This window comes from Oenanthe melanoleuca, chromosome 1 (genome assembly GCF_029582105.1).
Source record: "Oenanthe melanoleuca isolate GR-GAL-2019-014 chromosome 1, OMel1.0, whole genome shotgun sequence".
Lineage (NCBI taxonomy): Eukaryota > Metazoa > Chordata > Aves > Passeriformes > Muscicapidae > Oenanthe > Oenanthe melanoleuca.
Window position 1 is genome coordinate 75,101,991 of NC_079333.1, and position 23,373 is coordinate 75,125,363.

At 38.9% G+C, this 23,373-nt stretch overlaps 1 protein-coding gene across 3 annotated transcripts in view; it reads right to left on the bottom strand.

Annotated features, from left to right (window-relative positions):
* FGF14 (fibroblast growth factor 14) overlaps nucleotides 1-23,373 on the bottom strand; it is a 372,210-nt gene that overhangs the window by 198,392 nt on the left and 150,445 nt on the right. The window contains exon 1 of one of the 3 annotated variants that reach the window (XM_056501008.1): nucleotides 15,031-15,314. The exons of 1 other annotated variant lie outside the window; for it this stretch is intronic. In XM_056501008.1, the coding sequence (XP_056356983.1) occupies nucleotides 15,031-15,106 (76 nt within the window). In that variant the 5' untranslated portion in view covers nucleotides 15,107-15,314. Of the gene's footprint in view, nucleotides 1-15,030; nucleotides 15,315-23,373 lie in introns of those variants that run through there. One more of the 3 variants, XM_056501024.1, reaches the window with a different exon arrangement.

Sequence of the window (23,373 nt, forward strand, 5' to 3'; positions counted from 1 at the left end):
TCGAGGAAGGATGGGAACCATACAATCAATCAAATATAAACATTGTTCTTTCCATGATCTTTTTCAAAACATGATTTTCAAACAGTATCAATGTAATAAAAACAGTCTAGAATTATCACACACTGCATAAGGACTGAATTCAAAGCAGCAAGTCCATTCAAATGACCCATTCAACTCAGATCCTGCATTACTTTGCCATCCCAACAATTTCAAACACAAAATCCACAAAATAGACTCAGGGGAAATAATATTAAGTACCAAATCTTGTGAAATTTCCAGTGAGGAAAAAGAAATTGTCTTTTTCAAATTCTGCAGTTTCATTAACATTATTTTATATCAATATTATTTCTCCCACTGCTTATATTGTCTCATTAGTGCAACAGTCAAAAAATACTCAAATTTACTCTATAAAGATATTCTTTTTACTTACACTGTCCTAGGTTACAATGTAAAGATATGCCCAAAGGTATGTATTCTATCACCATCTGCTGAAACCAGGTGGGGTGGTGATTCTTATCTCAGAGATATCCTCTGCTAATGGGCCATCTGTTAAAACCAGATGGGCAATGTTCTTTATCTTTTCTTCATCGACCCCTCCTTCCTCCAGAACATATCTTCTGTTAATGGGCCATTGAGTCCCATTGCATGACTGATAAAATTACACCAACCCATTGGGAGATGCTCCACCCAGGGGGAGGAGCTAAGCCTTTCCTACCTAGATAAAAAACTGACATTTGGAATACCAAAGCAGCCTTTACTCACTGATTTCCAGAGGACAAGAGCTACCAGAATCACTGCCAGGATTTCTACAGGAACACTGCTTCGAGAAGACTACTTCTTCTGGACTGCTACCATCACCCTAAATAGTAGGGTGTCAGGTTGTATTCCGACTCTGTCAGTGGCTTTTCTTATGTACTATTGCATGTATTTTATTTTTTCTTTTTCTTTTTTTTTTTTTTAATTCTCTATTAGATTGTACTTCTGACTTGGAGTCTCTCACTGGTTTTGATTTCAAAACCATTTCAACAAAAATTTGCAGGTTTTTTTTTTTTCTGTTTGAATTACTTGCCTAGTGTCTGGGAAAAGAATTATGAAAAGGCCACAGTTTGCTGTACACATTTTGTGCGATGACAGTTATTAGGCTTTACATGAGAACAGTGGTGCTCCCTTATACCTTATGTTTCCAAAAACAAATCACTGAGGGAATGTATTCCTGTAGCCAAATACTACTTCAACAGTGGTAGTTGTCCAGTATCTTACCAATATTGCTGTATTAGCACAGACCATTGAAGGAACTAAAGCTGCAGTCCTGGGAGACCAGATCATCCCTCAGTCCACTGGATCTGGGAATAGGGGATATACCTTACCCTACTGGAACTGAGACTGCCTCCATTCTTTTATAAGGGATGTTGGGTTTAGAAAAATGGTTAGACTAAAGGAGTTTTGATGAGCATTGTGTTGAGGAACAATCAGTATGCAAAGGGAAAAGGAACAAGCGTTTCTCCCTCTCAGATTTGACTGAAGAGAGAAATTACCTATTCCACAGGACACCAGGGAAGGGAGAATAGTCTGTGCTTAACGGTGCAGCATCTCTTCCTCATAAAGAGATTCAATATTACCCATCATAGGTGGCAAAAAAAGGCAGAGATCTGAGAGCCTGTTCCAGAGATATCAGAAGATAACATGTCTTTCTAAAAGTTGCTAATGCATTAAGTGGTGCTGAAATGAAAAAGGCTGAAAACATTATACGTAGGAGAAATAACAGGGAGGAGAGTAAAGTATCTTTTAATGTATAGGTACTGGTAAACCAAATGGCTCACAGAAGCTGTATCTCACCAGCACAGATAGCACAGTTGTGACAGCCAAGATATAACAGGTTAAAACCAGCTCTTCTTAATTTAACATATATCAAATAATGCAGCAGAGAGGGAGACACAATTCTGTCTATAGCCACCCAACTTCATTTCCAGAGCAAATAAGTCATTGCTACAGAAAAAAAAAAATATATATATATGATCTCACCCCTCACTTCATTCGGTGTGTTTTGACAAATTACTGAAGAACTCCAATTCTTCAGAACTGCATCTATTAAAGAATATTTATAGACCCTCTCTACATGCAAATCCCCTCCTTTTTTACTGAAAAAGATGTCTCCAAGAATGACTAACTGGAAAAGGTAATACAGGCATCCTTACTGGTAATTACATTTGCAGTAGAGTGCCATCCTCAAGGGTTTGCATCTTCCTTCACAGCTCCAGGCATAACAAAAGAGACGCTGAAATTGAAGAAAGCTACTGTGGGACAATTACTGTTTTATCTCAAATTCCATTGCAGTGTCCAGGGGACTGATGACTAACTTTATTGTGGAAATAAAAGTGAAATGAGGTGCTGGAAGGTTGAATGGGAGGTAGGTAGACTTAGGTGTGGGATCTGAGGGAAGGCTCTGAGTCCACGTACTGCAGTAAAAGGTTTTCAAACAAGTTCTAAAATCCCCACGGGGAAAACTCCATTACAACCTCTTAGCCATGCTGCTTCCACAGTTTGTTGTTGTACTTATCTAAGGCAACAACTTGTTGACCAATGACAAACTTTCTAAATTAAAACTAAAGCTAAAACTTATCTCAAAGTTTGCTACAATAAATGCAGTCTTTGGTATGTATTTAAATTACCTTTGTGTGTTAGGATGAACAGATGAACCTTCAATTATATGAGACACTTGAGTATGTTTCTTTACACTTTAAGGTATGCACCTCCTATGAAACTGTGTAATAGCACAGCATTAAACCAAGAATACAAATTTTTAAAAGGGACATTATACTGCTAGTGCAGCTTCATATTTCTCATCTAATTTTTGCTAAGAAGAATTTCCAAGGAAAAGAAAAATCTTCATGATAAAGACTCAACAACCATATTTTTTTGTGTATTAGTGATAACAATTCAACAGAAGAAGCAGGTCTCTGTAGGTGTCCTGCCTCTGAAGAGCTTGAAATTTGATTTTTTCACCATATCAGCTCAAGAAGATATAAGCCCATTGGAAACCGAATCAAAGAAAATAAAAGATGAACAGAAGGCCAAAAAATTTTCTAGCAAAGTGATGCTATAAACATTGTTTAACCATACAAAGAAACCAGAATACATGCTGCTTGCTTGGAGACCAGGTAGAAGGATGATAAATGCCTGAACCAAGAGCTGAGGGAGCAACAGTGCCTGCAAGAGCAGCCAGCAACTATTCCTGCAGTACATCCCCAGACAGGAGCACACAGGTGATAAAGATCTTTCAGATGATTTCTATGGAATAGATTCACCATTCTGTTTTGGAGTTTGTTGTTTTTGGTTTTTTGGTGGTTTCTTTGCATCTATCAGCAATCTGGCTGGCACAAGATGTAACAGGTATGTGTACACAAAGCACTTCAAAGTGACAGAGTCTTGTTCTCCATTGTTAGCTGTCCATGAATGTCTAAAGGGGTGGTGGGGGAATCTTGTGATTAAGTCTATACAGACTGAAGAAAAGCTCCAAAGGTAGTATACCACCATGAAAAGTTTAGCTTTTCAGTTTGTGTTATAATACATTATCACAAGTGAAACCGTGGGACACACGAGTCACTTCAGATATTGCACATGGCTGGGCATTTTAACAGCTTTTGCAAATAATGCTTTTGACATCCAGCAGTGCTAGTACTCATAACAAGAATAAAAATAATTTTTTAAAAAGCCAGTAAGATCCCAGCAACTTTTCAGATGTAAATTTAACCTGACAGTGATCTTGCAGAAAGGTTGGTAATTTCAGAGTTTCCTACCAAGACCCAAAAGAAATAAAACCATATTGGTAGTACAAGGACTGATGCATGGGCAAGCAAGGGCAATTCTCAAACTTCTTAAAAAATTATTTTGTACACATACAAATGCATTTCATCTGTGTGAGAACTTGAGCAAAATAACTGAATGCATAATAAATTATAACTTTTTTAAAATTAGCAGTGTTTATTCACCTTAAAGGTTTGAATACTGACAAATGGATTTCTTAAAAGAAAGGAGAAAAAATTCCAAATTATTTATATTACACAAATTACAGAACATAATGCCTCATTAATTCAAACAAATTAAAATCCTTAATATAAGAGCATCAATATATCAGACAGACCTTACAAACTTACCAAGCTAATATATGTCTAATTTTGATCCACTATAAGCATTTAGTTAATTTTTTTCTTGCCAAAGCCTCATCTTGCAAAGATTGATAGCTCTTTTTTACACTGCAATGTACTCCCAGATCTCAGTGGAACTATTCATGTCATTAAATGCAGAGAATGCACATACATCTTTTGCAAGAATAGGGCCCAATTCTCAGACCAAGCTCCAGATTCAAGTAATAAGTCAATATTTAAGCAGAGGAAAAGACAGCCAATTGTCTATATCATTCAATCAGTTACCAGAATGTATGCTAAGAAGGAAAGAAGGAAAAATCCCCTCCCTACTAGCAGAGCTTGTAGGCAAACCATTCAATGGAAGATGTATTCTTGGTAAAGATTGACACGTTTCCAGTTTGTGGAAAATTAAAAAATGAGTATGTAAAAGAATGCCTGCCTATTTTAAGGTAATTCATACTTTCACCTTAACATCTGAAAATGCAGACTTTGTTCTGCTACCATTTTTTTTCCTTTCCATTTTTAATTTAATGGAAATGCAATGAAACGTTAAAGGCAAATGTTATAGTACAAGCAGGGAAATGAGAAGACCTACATCTTGGAGAAGCAAAATCCTGAGCTAAGAATAAAGATAAAGGCTTTTATTGTTCTTCTATGCCTAAATTCATCTCAATTTGTTTCAGTAACTTAGAAGTTAGGCATCTATGCTGGATTACAGTTCTTGATTCAGAAACCTGGTTTTGGGTTCCTTTGTAATCATTCAAGACCCAGTCAGTGTCTCCAATGGGGAGAGAAGGAGAGTGATCTCACCATGAGCAACCATCAGTTCTGCCCATCTAAGCAGCAGCCTCTGCACCACTGGGCACATTTACTGCTTCTCCACTGACTCTAAGAGATGCCCAGGCACTTGCTCCTGTTGGCATCTTTGTGAACATCTGTTTGGACCTGAACCACACCCCTCATTAGTGTCAGTATTTCAGGATTTTTCTACACCCAGAGAGAAAAAATAAACCTCTCTCAGACAAAGTTCATCCCCTCCAAAGTACGTGCAGAAGAATTAAGATGTACTGTCTTCCAGGAGTGCCTGCTCTGCTCCCAGCACCACCAGGCAAAGTTTATTGGCTTACTTTGGACCAGATGTACTGAAGGATACTCATTCAGATCAGTGAAATAAACCCCGCTGCCAGGACTCTCTGGAAAGGCTGGTCCTCAGTATAGGTTTGCTCATCTAAAATGCTATTTCCCTTAAACCAAAATTCAGGCAAGCCCACAGGAGCCTGCCTGAATGGCAAGATGAGCAGTGGATGTGCAAGATTGGCTTATGTTGGTGCCCATCAGGAATCCATTTGTTCTTAGGGAAACACACTGTTTTTGCCCATGCCCCTTCTCTGAACATGACAATTTAGTAACTTCATTAGAAAGTGGATGAGCTTAATTTCCATTTTCTGAAGCTTTTGTTTCACCCTCATTGCTATTAACCCCTGCTACTATTTGACTTCAGCAAAACAGAGCACATTTCTGTTTATTACTATTTAATTTTGGACAGGCTGTCTCCCCTCAGTTTCACTGTACTGCTGGGTTCCCCATCCTGCTCTGGTCCTGTAACTAACATCCAACTCAGCAAATCTGGCTGCCCACCATTCCACCTTTTACAGGCTTTGATAACAGTCAGCCAGCTACTTTCACTGATTACAGCTGCCCTATTTCCTTTTCCCTACCTCCCCAGATGTACTGTCCATATAACACATATCACTATGGGGCCATTTTTCCACTTTATGTAAAATCTCCTTCTCCATGCTCTGCTCCTTCATTGGTTTTACAGCTGCACAGATATGGCTGGGATTTTTTTATGTCTCAAATCCCAAAGCATTGCTTCAGATTATGTACTTAGAAACTAGGAATGAACACTGGATGTGATCTCCAAGCCACAAAACTAATAGACCTTGAGGATCAAATTCCTCCAGAACAGATATAAAAAACTGATGGAAGCCAATGGTTTTGGTGCTTAGGCATGGATGCTGCAGACAAAAGGGGGTGATCTGTTTTCTCTGTCTACAGCTAACATTAAGTCATGGAATTGTAGGATGGCTTGGGTTGGAAGGGCCCTCAAAGATCATCTATTTCCAACCCCTCTGCCATGAGCAGGGGCACCTTTCACTAGACCAGGTTGCTCAAAGACTCATCCAAGCCAGGTGAAGCACCTTGCACTCGGTCTTGCTAAACTCCAGGAGATTCCCATGGGAATCCTGAGCTTGTCCTCATCCTTCTGGATGATATCCTGTGCTTCAGGTGTGTCAACAGCGCCATTCTGCTTGGTGACATCTGCAAAATTGCTGAGGGTGCACTCAGTCCCTTTGCCTATGTCATTAATGAAAATATTAAGTAACACTGGTCCTAGTTCAGACCTCTGAGGGTCATTTGGACTCAGACATAAATCAATGCCCTCTGGATACAACTGTCTGACCAATTCCTTATCCACCTGACAGTCCACCCATCAAATCCATCTCCCTCCAATTTAAAGAAGGATGTTGAGGGTGACAGTGTCAAAGGCTCTACAGAAGTTCAGATAAATGACATCTGTATCTCTTCCCTTGTGCACTGATATAATCACTCCATCATAGAAGGCTCTGGGTTGGTCAGGCAGGACCTGACCTTGTGAAGCTGTGCTGGCTGTCTCCAAACACCCCCTTGTTCTCCATGTGCCTTAGCACAGTGTCTAGGAGGGATCTGTTCCACAATCTTTCCAGCCACAGAGGCTGAGGCTGAGAGGTTTATAGTTCCCTGGGTCCTCCTCTCTACCCTTTATAAAGATAGGTATAAAGTTTTTCCAGTTATCAACTTTACCTGACTGGCTGACTTATATCAATCTCTACTTAGTAATGGTTTATTTTTGCTAGCTTTAATATAATTGCTTTGATAAAATTGCTTTGATTTTGTGCCCTATACTACAATATACTGTACAGTACTGGTAGTTTCAGCTATTATACTGAGAGGTAAATAATTCTGATTGAGATCTTTTGTCTAATCATTTGTCATAATAAAGAATTCATTTTATATGAATTTTATTTATTTATTACCATATTTAATCCTGCAGGACAAAGTTCCTTAAACCATTGATAGTCTGTGGCTGATAAGACCCAGGCTCCTCTCTCAGAAGGAGATTTGAATGCAAGCTCCCACTCTACCCTTAACAAAGGCTGGGAAGACCTTTTCATGACTTGTCATGACTTTTGGGAAGAAGATTTACCACATTTTGGAACGATAAAGTCCTATTTCCAATTATTGAAATCTGAGCAGACAAAAGCACAAGGAGACTGCATTGTGACTTGAGCTGTGCTGAACATCCCATCTCCCCATCTGTCTTCATCTCCACATCTGTACTTGAAAAGAGTAACATCTTCTGCAGCCATCAGTGCCAGAGGTATATTTCAACAGCCCAAAATCCTGCACTTCTGGAAAAGATATGAATTTGTGGTCTGACACTCTAAATAGAGAGGCTGAAAATAAGGAAATATTTCTGATGTTCCACAGTTAGAAAGAAGTTTTCAGGTCTTTCAAAGTCTTCATAGTTTATTACCACTTACTTATTGATAAACTAGTAGTTTTATAAATTACCAGCCAGTGAAGTAGATAAGAATATATTTAGTAAAGAAGTCACACCTATCCTCTGTACATAGTTTCTGAAGTTTAAGTTAAAGTCCTGGGCCCAATGAATTAATAGAAATTTTATAACTGACCCCTGTAGTCCAAGATTTCACCAGCTGTTCTGTTTGTTCAGACAGGTATTGAATTCTTGACGTTGAACTTAGGTTTTTCCATACTAGCTTAAGAGTGTTTCAAATGCATGTAAAAACCCTGAAAAGCAGGAATATCCACTATGTCCACTGCAAGCAACCACAGCAAAGTCAATTACAGCCCTGCAAGTGTATAATTTTCAGAAATACTGTAGTTATATCCCTTTCCAATCTTGAACAAACAAAAAGTGCATACTAGTGGTAAAGTTAGAGCACATCCCTGTCTCCTGAAAACTGCTTCCAAGCATGGAAATGATTTTTTTATTCTAATAATTTTCACTTTACAAATGCAATAGCTCTACAACTGCCACAGTCAAAAGGTAGAAAACCCATTCTGCAATAATGCAAACAGCAGATTCTGCCATTTGAACTCTCATATACAACAAGAATTTCTTTAAAGTAAAAGGACAGATTAATATTTTGGATTTACACATAGGCAATTTGTGATGTCTTAAGAGTTCAATTAGATATAATGTCAACAGAAGTTGAATAATAATGTAGCTTTTTTATTGCATTTTCCAAGAATAATTATAATACACTTACACTAATGGTAAAAAAATAATCTTCGTGACTTTTACCTGGCACATTAGTGCTGCTCAGTTGGCAGGCAGTAATTTGTTAATCCAAGGTGGTCAAATTATTGTGATTTATCTGACTGTACTCTTTTCATGTAACCACTGTTGAATATCAATTACTTCACACCTGATATTTAAGTTTAGACATGGGGCAAGCCATCTCTCCCACATAGAACAAACGTGGCTCAAAATTCCTGGATAACTTAATGATTTTTCTGATTCCTACATCTCTTATTTGGGGCAAATCACCATTTCAAGCAATTTTTATGAAGCAGTGTTTGCAAATGTAAGGTGCTTTGAAACTGACAGTGATAAGTGCCTCTAGCATACTGAAATTACAGATTAGACAAAGATCTTTCATAAGTCTTCATAAATGTACTCTTTCTTATCTCAACTTAGATAAAAGTGGCAACTATCAGGACAACAGGAATTTGTTGGATGCTTTTTACTATATCCTTGAAAAATCACTGTCAGTACAAGGACTTCCTGCTCTGCATGGATGAAGATCACTACTTTTAGCAAATTACAAGAATTTGGAATAGTAAAAGCTGAGCTGAATTGAGGACTTCAGTGAGACTTTTCACAGATTGAGAGGAACTGACTACAATATGCAAAATATCTAGTTTGGGCTACAAATAGTCCTACTTAATAACAACATTTTCTCTCTGTGACTTTGCAGCAAAGCAGCAGTTCTTACTTTTTAGGCTGTGTTTCCATTGCTGGCAGCCATACAAACACTAAGATTTCCTAAGTTACACCAAAACTGCAGTGTTGGCTCAGCAAAAAATCCAGTGATCTTCACTGGGAGCTCTTCTTGGCCCAGCTGGCTTGGGGAAGAATGAGAGGGCTGGTATAACAAAAGAGAAAAAAAAGAGGGGAGAGGAGGAGAGGAGAGGAGAGGAGAGGAGAGGAGAGGAGAGGAGAGGAGAGGAGAGGAGAGGAGAGGAGAGGAGAGGAGAGGAGAGGAGAGGAGAGGAGAGGAGAGGAGAGGAGAGGAGAGGAGAGGAGAGGAGAGGAGAGGAGAGGAGAGGAGAGGAGAGGAGAGGAGAGGAGAGGAGAGGAGAGGAGAGGAGAGGAGAGGAGAGGAGAGGAGAGGAGAGGAGAGGAGAGGAGAGGAGGTAGGCATCCTCCATGCATCCCAAGGTGCTGCTTGGACCATGCATCCCAAGGGACTGCCTGGATGTAGCTGGGATGCACCCCTCAGAGCTCTGATGTACAAACAACAGATAATCCGTAACTCCTGATGAACACATACATTTAAACACATAGTCTCTGTAAAACTCTGAAAAATATGTCCTGCTGAGGTGCTGAGGTTCAGAAGTGACAAGGTTACAGAAGTGAGCCCTGAGGACAGCTCAGTGCTGTTGTCATTACTGCCGTCTGTATTGCAGTGGCAATATTGACACAGCCAGATCGCATCCCTCGCACTGCACTGCCTGTGGATACACAAGATGGCAGTTTTCCACCCAGGAAGGTTTTTTGTTCTAAATTTAAATGAGATCTCATTTATAAATAGCAGCAGAACAATGTCGTTAAATAGTCTCCTTTGCCAGCATCATGATGATTCCAAATTGCATCAATGGAAGCAGAGAAAATTAACAGCTTCACCCTAATCCTTTGTGTGTTCTGTTGGGGAACTTGTCAATATGACTCCATTCCCAGAACTTCTATTCCTGTAATTTGAAGTTTTAAAACCCTCACAAAATAGAATGTCCGCAAAGACAAACTATCTAAACCAGAATTAGCAAGAGAATTAAGGTAAAAAGTTCAAAGTTGATGGTACTGCCCATGGCAACTGCTGAAATTGACTGTTCTTCCTGAAAAAAACAGAAATAAACCTACCAGAAAACTAAAATTCACACAAGGCAAAAGTAAGAAATAACTTTCTTATTTTGCAGTGGAAGTTCCCTTCAGTTAAATATCTATTCCTTTAACAGTTTGATGCAGCATGCTATACACCTTGGTTTCAGTGTGCTGCTCACCAGAAAGTGTTGGTCTCCATTATATTACTGAAGGCATAATTAAATGCCATGTAAATAACAAACCACAGCGCATTTTACTAGATGGCTGCTCAAAAGTTCACTGTAGGCACCCAGGAAATCTACACAGACAGCATTCAGAATTTCAGGAGTTACTAAGTGCACCACTAGGAGCAGCATCAACAGCAATGCAGGAAAACAACTGGAAAGGGATGTCTGATGTATTACTGCACTACCCTAGTTTCACGTGACTCTTACACCAGCACTTTTCCCAGGAGTTGGTCCAATTCCATTTTGCTGGACAGAGTTAGAGCAGCTTTAGGCAGAGTAACACAGCAATGAATCAAATTTTCTACAAACTCCCATTACAAGTTTCTCCCTGTCTGAAACCAGGAGGAAATATGAGATATCTTAAAAAATAACTGCAGAGAGATACTTTCACAGTGATCATACATTAAGAAACAGGAGCAAAATGAAAAAAAAAAAAAAAAAAAAAAAAAAAAAGAAGGGGAAAAAGTTACTTTTCATTCCCAAAGTTGTAACATGCTGTAGAGTTTTGAGGAGATGAAGCATTTCCTTGCAAAGTAACTGCATGCATATATTCTGAGAGCCTGACTGCTCAGATGCAGAGGTGGACCCTGCTGCAGTCTCCATGAGGCAGAGCTGCACCATATATTAAAATTATAAAAGGACCCACAACCCAATCCAGTATGCCATGCAGGTTGTAAGCTGCCACAGGCTCAGGCTTGCTGGGAAGGATAAAGCACAGACACAGGATCAGGTTGTTGCCCACCCAGGAGTCTGCTGTCTTCATTGTCAACAGCATTTCAGAAGGCACCTCAGAAAGACTAAGATTTTATTCTTGCTCCCATGGGGTTTTTCTTTGGTTTTCTCTCTCTTTTTTTTTTTTTTTTCTTTTTTTTTTAATTTTATCTATTTATTATATTTTGTTTGGTTGTGTTGTTTTTGTTTTGGGTTTGTTTTGTTTTGTTTTGTTTGTTTTTTGGGGGTAGGGGTTGGTCTTTTTTGTTTTTCTTTTTTCCTTAACTTAGTTTACTACAAATAGTATGTGTCTAGATATGAGAGAGGAATATATAATAGTTTATTTCTAGCCACCACTGATAAAAATTCTTATTTCTAAAGCATTCTGGTGAAAAACATGTAAAGGCAAATATCAGAGCACAAATTAAAAAATATCATATATAGGAAGCTTTGTAAGGGAATTTCTGACTTGCAATCAGAGCCAAAGGAAAAAATATGCTGAAAGATGCATAGCTATGATGACCTCACATTCAAAGGAAGAGGACTTCTGATAATGGAGAATAGGAGTGGAACTCAAAAAAAGGAGGTTTAATGTTACCATCCATACAACTAAATCTATTAGGGTTAACAAAATTATATAAATGTGAATATTAAATGAGAGACTCTAGAATGGAGAAGAAAGAGGGGAGGAGAGAGCCAGGCTAATTAATTAAGAGAAACTTTAATGAAGGGAAATACTGGGTGAGTGGGGGTTCACAGAAATTATGTGTGGAATTCAGGTGAATGAAGTGTGCTACTTGAAGCAGGTGACCCTTTCAGGGGTCTGGTTGGGGTGCCATCCACCTGCCCAGCCTAAAAAAACAATCACAGCTGAATTCTTGGTTACAGCTATACACATTCTGAACATAGTCTTTGAGGTTTGAGATGTTTTGGGGTTTTGTGGTGTTTAAACCTTAACCAGTGTGGACTCAAATATTCATTCCTGAAAATACTAAGCTGTCCTTTCTTTTTTCCATTTTCTTGTTTTGGGCTTCTGTTTGCCCAAAAACATATGCATTATTATTTAGAGACCCTGTAGAATGAGGGAAATAGCTAGATACCTCAAAATGGAATGAAATAAAATTAAATAGTTATTGTAGTCTGGGAGGAGTGTTTGTGCTATGAGATAATACCAAGGGCTTGGATGGAAAATGAACACTGTCATGTTTCTATCTGTAATCAGAATTTATTCTTACATCTCCCATTAAGTACACACAAGTAGTTTCTTGAAGTTCTGTTTTGTTTTTTAAGCTGACCCCCTAGGAATTTGTGGGTATCACTTAAAAGCCCTGATGGACCAATAGCCTTTGCAGTCGATGCAAGGAAACATTGAGGCTCTTTGCCAATGCATAAGAAGAAGCAAACTAACTAAAAATGAAGCCAAGCAAAATCAAAACTGAGAAGGTGTGGGGTTTAAGGTTATTAAAAAGAAATAAAATCCAATGAGCTGTTAGAAGAGTTCAGATTATAATGCTTCTATTAAGCCAATGATGGCAGCACACTCAATGAAGAGAATTGTGTTTAATGCATGTACAGCAGAATATTTTATAAAGTGCTAGCATATATTCTTGCTGTAAGAGAATATTCTAACTGTAAAACAAAACAGAATCATTGGCTACCATAACCAGAAAACATATATTCAGTTTTCAGGACAAACTCCCTGCTGGCACCCTTTGAATCATTAGTTTTTTAAGCAGATGCATAGTGAAAGGATACATTTTGTTTTCAGAATGTGATCCAAAATTAAAGAGGACTACAAGGTGCAAACTAATCCCAGCTTCACTTCTCAGTGTCAATACTTATTTGTGTATCATGTTTAAAATTCATGGGTTGGAGAGAGAGAGAAACAGATTTCAGACATGTTGCTTGATAGATGTGTGATTATGCATTTGGTAAATCCCCCCAAACTTCAAAGACACCTTCAAATAAAAGTCACGAATGCAAACCATGCAACCCACTTGTGAATCTCTTCCCACAAAAAGACAGAAAAGAAATGAAAAAAGTAATAAAACTCTCCTAGTTCTTTGTGCCCATTCACAAGGCTCCTTTTAACTTTATAATATTAATCTCCATAAGGACACCTCTGAAGGAAAAGGCATTCTGTCTTGAGCAGCAGGGATAGAAAGGCAAGGAGCACAGGGAATTCATAAGGAATGAGCTATATTAACCTTTCCTATCTCTAGTCTTTCTCTTTTCTCTCAAAAGAAAGAAGGAGATTCTAGGTTAACAGCTTCTCCATTGGCAGTACTGTATCATTCCTGATCCTAAGAACTTTAAATGTCCACTCTCACAGATTAGTCAGCATTAAACAGTAAAGGAGTAAACCATATTAATTTCCATACTAATATGTGTGATTTTTAAATTACCATTTTCATCAATAAAATCTTCCCTTTTCTAATGTTTTTTTTTTAAATCTGTAGCTGGTTAAGATGACCAAGTCATCTCGTTTGTTTCCCTATTACTTTGGAATTCCCAAATCAAATTGTGTTAACTGGTGAACTTTAACCACCATAAATCAGAAAGCTCTGGTAAACTGGGACATGCATTGAAATTTCTTCTACCCACAAATGCCAGTAAGACTCCTGGGGGTACACTACAAAGCAAACCTGCAAGGAATAATCTCTGGTGAGCTACACTCAATATTTCAGTTGCAAGCAGGAAAAGGGTGTGGAATAGCCTCAGGCTTCCAGAGTTGCACGTTTGTCAACAATAGGAAAATGGGAGAGAGATAAAATCAGTTTGGCTGACCAAAGCATGTGTAAAATACAAAGCAAATTTAGTGCATATTTTTTGTCAAAACTGGCAGCAAGACAACACAAAACACTGTCTTAACAATTTTAGGTCTATTAGGAACAGCTGAAAACCATCACATTACAAAGAATATTTGCTAAGAGTAAGCCAAAGATGATTGTGATGGCAAGTAATAAAAAAACTGAAACTGCTTCCATACATGGGAAATTGTGTTCAATTCACTAATTCCATAGGTTGGCTCAATCTTGATAAAACTGGATGAGAAACTGCATACAGACAAGACATAAAACATGATGAAATTTACTTTTGTGTAGCAGTGCTCATAAGCAGGACCCCTGTAGAGCTGGTTATAGGACTAACAATCAATAGACAGCCCCCCTACAGATTTATTAAAGCCTCACAACAGAACTTAAAGTAAATCAAACTATTTTCTTCTTACTTCAGAGCCATTTTATTTGTAGTTTCCATCCCAAGCTCTTCCCTGCTAAAGAAAGAATTAATGAAACTCCGTAATAGTTTTAACATCTTGACAGATTTGTTAATATTCAAAAGTTTTAAATGAGGAATACAATTAAGGTTCTCATGATGCAGCTAAAAGAGCCTACAAACCACTTCAGTTCCATTTAATTTTTACTGCACGTGGACAATGTCCAGCACAGGAAATCCTGATTACTGCTGCTGACCACCGCTATTTCCACTGTAGAATGCAGCTGCTATGGACTCCTGGGATCTTAAAGGATTAGTGGAATGAAATGCTTTGAGGTATGAGTAGGTTAGAAGTTGCTGCAAAACTAAGGCCACATTACAAAACAACATTTCGCCAATACATAATATAGTTGTGTACACATAACTATATGAAAAGTGAATTCTGCTAAAAGACCAGCTTGATTAGACCACATAAAGAGTGTTTTCCTGTGAAACAGGATTATGTAAGAGCAATATGAAGGTGAAATAGTACATAGACACTAGAGAAGAGTCCACCTACCATGTGGGAGTCCAGCTGAAATTTGTTTCTTCTTCAATCGTCTCCTCACTGCGGTTTTGTGCATTTCGAAACACATGAACACAACCCCAAAAACGCCTAGCACAACACAAACACTAGCAATAGCCTGCTTCTTTCAACTTTGCTTAGTAAAAGAAGTTAAAAATCAGTCCTGTTCTTTTTCATCCACTCCTCACCAAAGAGTCCTGCAAACACCAGCAGGCCTCTTTTTTCATGTGACAGGTTGGTAGGGAGCGCGGAGAACTCAACAACCAAGGCTGTAAGAGAAAGAATGTGGGAGCCGAGAGCAGCAGAAATAGAAATTGTATCACTGTCACACACAGAGAACAAGAACACTCCAATAACAAGTTGGTAAAAAGGTCATAACCCATGTCATGTACGCCAAAGCAGGGCTGTGAAGGACTTTTCAAAGCCAGCAGTGAGGACAGCCATGGCCTTTGAAGGAGAGAGACTGCCATGGCTTCTGTGGTAGAACAGGCAGTACATTTGTATCCTCATGCCTAGACCTTTTAAAAGTCTTTTAAGTAAAGCTGTGTAAATCTGTGAGAGTCTTGGGAAGAGTGGATTGTTTATGGGACGGGAGGAGTTAACAGGGAGGTGGCCTGGGCTGCAGGAATGTTGGGCAGCTAGTGAGAGCAATGTGAAGATAAGGGCAGGGCATTAGGGGAGGAAAAAAATGCTGTGGGGATCACACTGGGGAATACAAGGCCAGGAATGTACCTTTGCTGCAGAGGGGCTAAAACCTGCTCCTGCTGGGAGGAGATGGTGAGGATGGGAGGAAAGACCAAAGAAAGAAGTTTCAGATATCACAAAAGGTAAGGGGAAAAAAGAAAACAGAGTAGCTAAGGCTAAAGTAACTATTACAAGTGGTGCTGGAAAAAACAGAAGGATAGGAGACGGGAAGATGAGGATCTTATAGGAAGATAATGGAGAAGCTTATACGGAATTGACAGGTAAAATGGGACAGCAGTACAAACCAGAGCACAGCTAGCAAAGGATGGTCTTGGTGACTGGCACAGAGGGGTTTGGAAGGATCCCTGTCCACCTGGTACTGCTCCTTGTTTGACCAATGCAGATCAAAATCACTGGCCTGAAACAGCCTTTGCAGTCACAAAAAGGTTCATGTGCAATCCACAAGAAACACCAGCCATGGCAAGTGAGCTGTGCAGACAGCCAGAGCTGAGATGTGTCAGCAGCTGGAAACGGTGTCTGCAGGGCTTTTCCTGAAAGAACAAAAGCCATATGGGTCCAGAGTCATGTGCTAAAAGCATCTGTTGCCTGTGGTTATCAGAGGGATGCCAGAGGGAGATGCAGTCCTGTTAGGGTGAGCAAACATTCAAAACTGCAGATCCACCCATCCTTCCATGGGATTGTGGGTCCTTTGAACCCTGCTAACATAAACTGTCTGGATTCAGAAGGGCAGCCTGGCAGGGCTGGGAATACTCTCCAGGAGGGAGCAGACCACAGGGAACCTATTAAAAAGGAGAAGGCAAAAAATATGGACAAAAGTAAAAGAAACAAGCAGTTTTAATGCTTTCTAATACAGCCCTGAAGATATACAAGCAAGTGGAAAGTAAAGACGAGATGGACCCCTGCAGTTCTGTAGATGAGGCTTGACTACAGGATAGCACACAGGGTTTTTGTATATTTATTTTTCCAAGAATTCTGCATGAGTGATGAAGATGGCACTTGAATTAGAATAATGGCATTTAAAATTAAAAACTGAATGCCCAGGAGAAGATACAGCCAAATGGAATAAGAAACCACTAACCACCTTCATGCATAGGTTGACAAAATTGTATGCTGGAAATCAAAGAGAAGATCTCAAGAGTCAAGCTTTGAAACCAAGAGCAGGTGATCTCCAGCAATGCCAAAGCAACACTGGCAGCTCCACTACCTGAGGAATATTTAGACTTTAAGACTGGGCAGAATCACTTGCTCAGCCCTTTGGGAGAGAGCAGACTCAGGTATAATTAGCCAGGAGATACAGCTCCAATCCTACTGTAGATGAAAAGAGTGGTTCTAGCTTGTTGAGTTTGCTGCTGTTACTGATGTCTTGGAACACACTGGGTGCCTGAGGGACACAGCACAGCTTGACCAGTCTTTGGGTGGGGGTGATGGTATTGTATTGAGCAAGTAAGGAGAAAAATGACAGTTTAAGTAATGATCTCTGGCTGAGAAAATTATCTTAGTCTGGATCTCAGTAATAACTGTTTGTGCAGGGGTAATGCAGCAGCAGAAAGCCCTGTAGATATCTTGGTTACACAGTGGTGAGTGGCAGGGAAAGCACCAGCTGAAACACTCCAGGGATGTGTGGCAAGAGAAGTTTGCACACATATGCTCAATACAAGTTGCTGTAGAAGGATTAATACATTTATGTTAGGATCCAAAACCACAGAAAGCACATGAATGACCAAGTGAGGCTAAGAAAGGGCTGTGATCCACTATTATTAGCCCAGTGGTTATGGAGCACTAGTTCAATGACCCAGCTTATGTAATTAACCAGTGTATCAAAGAGTGATGAAAGGATCTGGAGTCTGGTTTTCAGGACAGTAAACTGCCACTCCACAAACAGCACCCTGTGCTGTTTGACTGCCAAAACCCACGGCCACAGAATTACAAGGACAAAAGCAGCTTTCAGTCATGGATGTAGAAATCTACTTTTTTTCAGTTGGGTTTTTTTTTTTTTTTTTTTGCTTTTCCATAGAAAGTAGTGCTGATATAAGTTTGTTTCTGTATTTAGAGTAATATGACTTCACGTGAATGCCTTGAGTTTCACAGTGGTATTCCAGTATGCCAAGACATTTCACACCACCTGAATCTGTGGAAAATTAATACATGAGTGAAGGAAAAGCAAAATCTCATAGATGCTGTAGTAGATGTCCATTGGTTTTGTTGAAAAACTTTATATTTCTTATAAGTAAAGATGTTCATATATCATTCATACACACAAAATTATGTGTTAGGCTAGTAAGGAAAAAGAGATAGAGCACTCAGCACTGCCCATAACTCCTGTGACTGCTAAAGCAGTTTAGTGTATGATTTATATGAAGAATAAAAATCCTTAACAACATTAGAAATCTATTGATTTTGATATCTGAAATATCTCTCAAAATTACTCTTCTGTGTTTAAGAGCAGGAAGAAAATTTTATACAGTAAATTCTTTACAACTATTTTTCTCAAAGTACATACATCATGAAAAGAAAATCAGTATTTACATATCTTTTTTCAGTATAAAAATCATCAGCCTTGGATGACATTTATTACTCAATGTTGCAACCAGCACACACAGTATGCAGGAGTTAGTTATTGAAAATAACAATTTGGCTTTTTGTGAAGCAATTGGTGCTGCAGTTATCTGAAAGAATGCTTAATAGGAACTGCTTGCAGCCTACCCTGGTTTCTGCTTTTCCAGAACTGATTCTTGTGGAGTTACAACCTGAACTTCATCTCAATGGTAAAATTAGACAGGAATATTTTAAGTATTGCAATGTTAGTATAACCAAGCAGTTTAAAAAGATCAGTAATAGCACCAATCAGTAATTGCAGGTGTCTGGACTCTGGGCTGCAAGCAGAGCCTTTGCCCCCAGCACAACAGGTCCTCATGGGCTGAGAGCAGCTTTCTGAAGGCACCTGTGGTGCCCTGGGCTTGCCTCACTGCCCCAGTCTGAAGGACATCGTTAAACAGGGGATGACATATAGACAGCTAAAAAGCTGTCACTTATTTTAAAATCCACATATATATATTTACGTTAAACTTGAATGGCCAAGGTTTCCATTTCTGCCATTTTTCTCCCTCTGCTAAGCTGAAAGACAAGGCTGTCTCTGCTAAGAACTGAAGGCTGGGGAAGAGAGAAGTCAGTCTCTGCACTTCCCTGCATCAGCAGGCAAGAGGGCTTTCAAATGTCAGTATTCTCACCCTTAATGACAGCCTCTTTGAAAGGCTGGAAAAACCTCAGCAGCTCCATGCAAAGGAAGGGCTCTTTACTATTCAACCAACACTTTACAGTAACATGCTTTGTGAAAGTAGAAAATACTTTTCAGTTATAAAATTTTTTTTTCTGTGGTTTTCCAAATCATAGACAAAGAAAAATTAATTAGACCCATTATTCTCCACATTATACAAGAAAAAGATCTTACAACATAAAGGCCACTGGTAATTTTAACAGTTGATCTGTGATCAAGTACAGAATGTTGGGTCTGTGTTTCTCCACTCCTCATGTAATTTTAATAGCAATGACATAGCCACTGCACTTTAATGCTGTCTTGGTGATGAATGAAATGAACTGCCAGCAAAACCTGCATCTTCTGTTCTAGGGACACCTTGTTTTTTCAGTGTTTTTAAAACTCAATTTTTAAATGCATTGATTTTAATCTAATATGTAAAACAGCACTTCCAAGACCAAAATTTGTACTGGAAAAGAAAGCAGCCTGATCTTTTCCAAATAGATTAAACTCAAACCATATTCTGGAAGATTATAGCAACCAGGAGCCTAAATAATCTGTCTGCTCAATAAATATCCTTGAAGACTACCATCCAGAAATTTTCAAGCTCTTCCATCCCATACAAAATACTGCTTTAATGTACCAAATGAGAAAAAATAGTTTAAATGAACTTTCTATAAAATCTTAATTACCAAAAATACATTTAATTTTCATCAATTTTCTCTGTTAACTATTATTAATGTTTTTTTCTTTAATTATATTTAATTTCTTTTGTATCACTTCATAAGTTTTCCTGTATAATTCACTTTGTGGTGCTTATAGGCTTAAGTGCAGGCTTCACCACAGGACCATTTCTGGTGCTGCTATCAGTTGTGAATCCCATTCTCACATGCATCACCAACTAGCAGTGTAAGGGCAGCTTGACTCCAGATACCTTTCTTCACAGAGTAGAAAGCATTTGATAAACTCAAGACACTTCCACTCAGTCTCTGATCTTGAACCTTCCCATTGTTGTGTACACAGTGCAGGCTTTTATGCCAGACAATGACAGAGATGTTGAATAGGTTCCTGTCTTAACAGAAGTTCAAGTCTTGCATCAGCAGCAAAAGTATAAAGTCCAGTGTAATGTTATGGTCAAATCCATTATTTAACCTTAGGATTTCACATACTGCACCACTTGAGCTGTACTATTGCAGTCTATAAGGTAATAATAGTCATTTCAGTGAAATTGCAGCCTTGCAAATCTCTGCTACATACAGTCTTCTTCACTGTAACACAAGATTTACAAGGCAATGCGTAGAACTGAAACATTTTAAAACCTGATGAAGATGTTTGAAGCAACAGAGCACTTTCCAATAGTTAATGGTAGCAGATGGATGACAAAAATGAGTCATAATAACACAATTTTTCTGTAGCGGTGTGGGCAAAACAGATGTTAAGTCTCTTTTTTCTTAATGCTCAAACAGATATTTTTTTCCAGTGTCTTCTTTAACCCAGAACTCTTTCCAGTACAAATTCCCTTTGCTCTTGCTGCTGTCTGCACAGGAGGGCAGATGCTGCTCCCTTACTCCCAGTCTACTTGCCACTAAGCAGGTTGGGCTTCTTATGGGATTGCAGGTCCCCACATGCACACAGATTGCCCAGCACAGGAGCAACAGCTTATGGTGCTGACCTAAAGCATGTGTCATGCTTTTGTGTCCTTTCCTGCTCTCACAGCCTGAATATTTTAGAGGAGAAAGGAAAACATGGTCCTGGTCCACCCAGGAGCCAAGGTGTGTGTCACAAGCTGCCTCGCCAGCATCACCCTCCCCTTCCCTGGCAGATGCTTTATCTTATCAAAGAAGGTCTGCTCTTCTTGTTCTGTAATATGCTCTATAAGTTAATACCCATAAGTACCCTTAGATCAGCAACAAAAGGGAACAATAAAGGAAACCATGAAGAACTGTCACGTATTGTTCGGGTTTTGTTTGGGCGGGTTTTGGATGGGGTTTGTTTTGTTTTGTTTTGTTTTGTTTTGTTTTGTTTTGTTTTGTTTTGTTGTTGGGTTTCTTTGTGTTTTTTTTTTTGTTTGTGGTTTTTTTGTTTGTTTGTTTGTTTGTTTTTGTTTGTGTAGTTTTGCCTCTGTGGAAGCAATGCCCATATTTTGTATTCCTCATGTCTGATGTGAAGTAGCAGTAACTTAATATGAAGGACATTTTGAAATATTCTGCCTTTGTGAATATGAATGTAGGAATCTGCAGAAACTGTGAATGAACATTTACAACAAACTGTGAGCCTCCTACTGATGCACTCAGATACAAAACAGGAGGCGAGAGAGAGAAGGAAAAGAGATGAATTTGTTTTCCTAGCAAACAGCTGTCTTCTTAACAGAAGAAACTAAAAAGAAAACAGTGTGTGAAGAGGCCAAAAGCTGCATTAATTACAGTATTTTTAGATGCTACAAGCACAATTTTGATAAACACTCTAAACTGTGAAAAAAATGTACTGTCAATGCAATTAAGTCTTTTTCATGGTGCAGCATCATCAATGCATGTGCCTGCTGAGAATATATTGTAAGCTGTGCAACGCAGTTTCTCTTTGATTAATGATTCAAGGCAATCAGTAGGGACCATACCAACTCCTGGGGGATGCCACAGCAAGCAAGCACAATGTCATCATTTAATTTCTTCTCTTGACCTACATTACAGAGTGAAGACTCAGTCACTATTAAGGGCCAAATTCCAGACGTGGTGTTAGAAAAGCAACTCCCACAGGGTTAAAACTAACACGTACACATGGCTTAGGAGAAAAAAAAATTGTATTGAAGAGATTCATTCTTGGATATTTGGAGGGATGCTATTTATTGGTTTATTTAGATCAAGTGCAGGATACGGGAAGGTGACAGACTAATCCTTATGCTACTTTTAATGGCCAGGCTGCTGTGAGTTACTCATACCAGAAAAGGAATTCCTCTAGCCAGGAAAAAGCTAGATCGTGTTTCTTAGCTAGTTAGTATTTCTACTTAGCCAAAGCATGGCATTAGAGCTGGTGTTCTATGAGGATGGACCTAGAAGTCAGCCTGAAATAATCCTTTTTGCTGGAGGGAGCCAGTAGTGACATCAGTCTGTCATCTGCATTGCTCTCATTCAGTGACATGAAGTCCTCCCATTTCATGCCAGTGGGCAGTGACCATATTATCTCATGAAGAATTCAGAGCTGAGTGAGGTAATGCAGCAGATTTGGTTTCATAGCCTTGAGCACTTAGAAAGCACTAGGAAGTTCAAAATGCTATAGCACCTCCTTTAAACATCATTCTCTACTCTTTGGGAAGCAAAACTGTCCTCTGCTTCCTGAACCAGCTCTCTGTACAGTATTTATTCTTGCCCAAGGACCCAGTTATTGTCTTCAAGTACATCATTGTTTCAAGCAAGGATAAGTGAAAGGCCAACATTAGCAACGCTGCCAAGAGCAGTGCTACTCTAACATGCTGAAATTTTCTACAGTGAGGGTAAAGCTCATCTGCACTAGAGGCATCATTTTCTCCAGGGCTGTTTGAAATGCATTTCCTGAATAACAAAAGGGCATCTCTATGTGCAAAAGCTATTTTCAGCTTTGACTTCATTTATAAACTCAAAGCATCTCCACTATTTTCATTTTTCCCATAAGGAACCGATGCAAGAATAGATATGATGGACGCTAGTCACAATATTTCTGAACTCCAGAAACCTGCCTAGACACTTCAGAATGAAAATTTACATGATATGAAATGGAACAAAAGAATATAAATGCTTTGATACATGAGATTGCAGATAAGAATAATTCTGGCTGTAGTGGAAGTTAGTTTAAGCAGCTTCACTGGTTGTTAAACAGGAACACACCTACCAGTGGAAGCTTAATATTATTTGCTAAGTAGAAGTACTATAAAACTTCCTACTTTTCCTGTCTTAAAGGTAATAATTTAAATCCCTATGATGTTGCTTCTGAAATGCAATCCACAGAGTCATGTACACTGAAAACTGACTTTAAATCTGTGAATTCCCACCCATTAAGTGATTCCTCTAAGTATGGCCATAAAAAAGATCCAGAACAAAACAGCACACTCTGTTCTTAGGAAGCCCACAAGGAGCTACTTCTAGCCTAGCATAAAACAATTCAGGCAGTAATAGTAGTACTCTGTGGAATGTCTACTAAATTTGAAATTGACCAAAACTTGCAAAGACATGTATTATTTGGAGCATTAAGAAAAACAAGTACTTTCAATGCATAAGAAAGTTGATTTTAAATTTGCCAACTCACAGCAGCTGCTGAAGCATCTTTTATGTACTTATAGGCTGTTCATCAGCTGTCATGGACTGCCATGGTTTTTCTTACCTTCAAAGCAGAGATGGTTTAATGCCTGT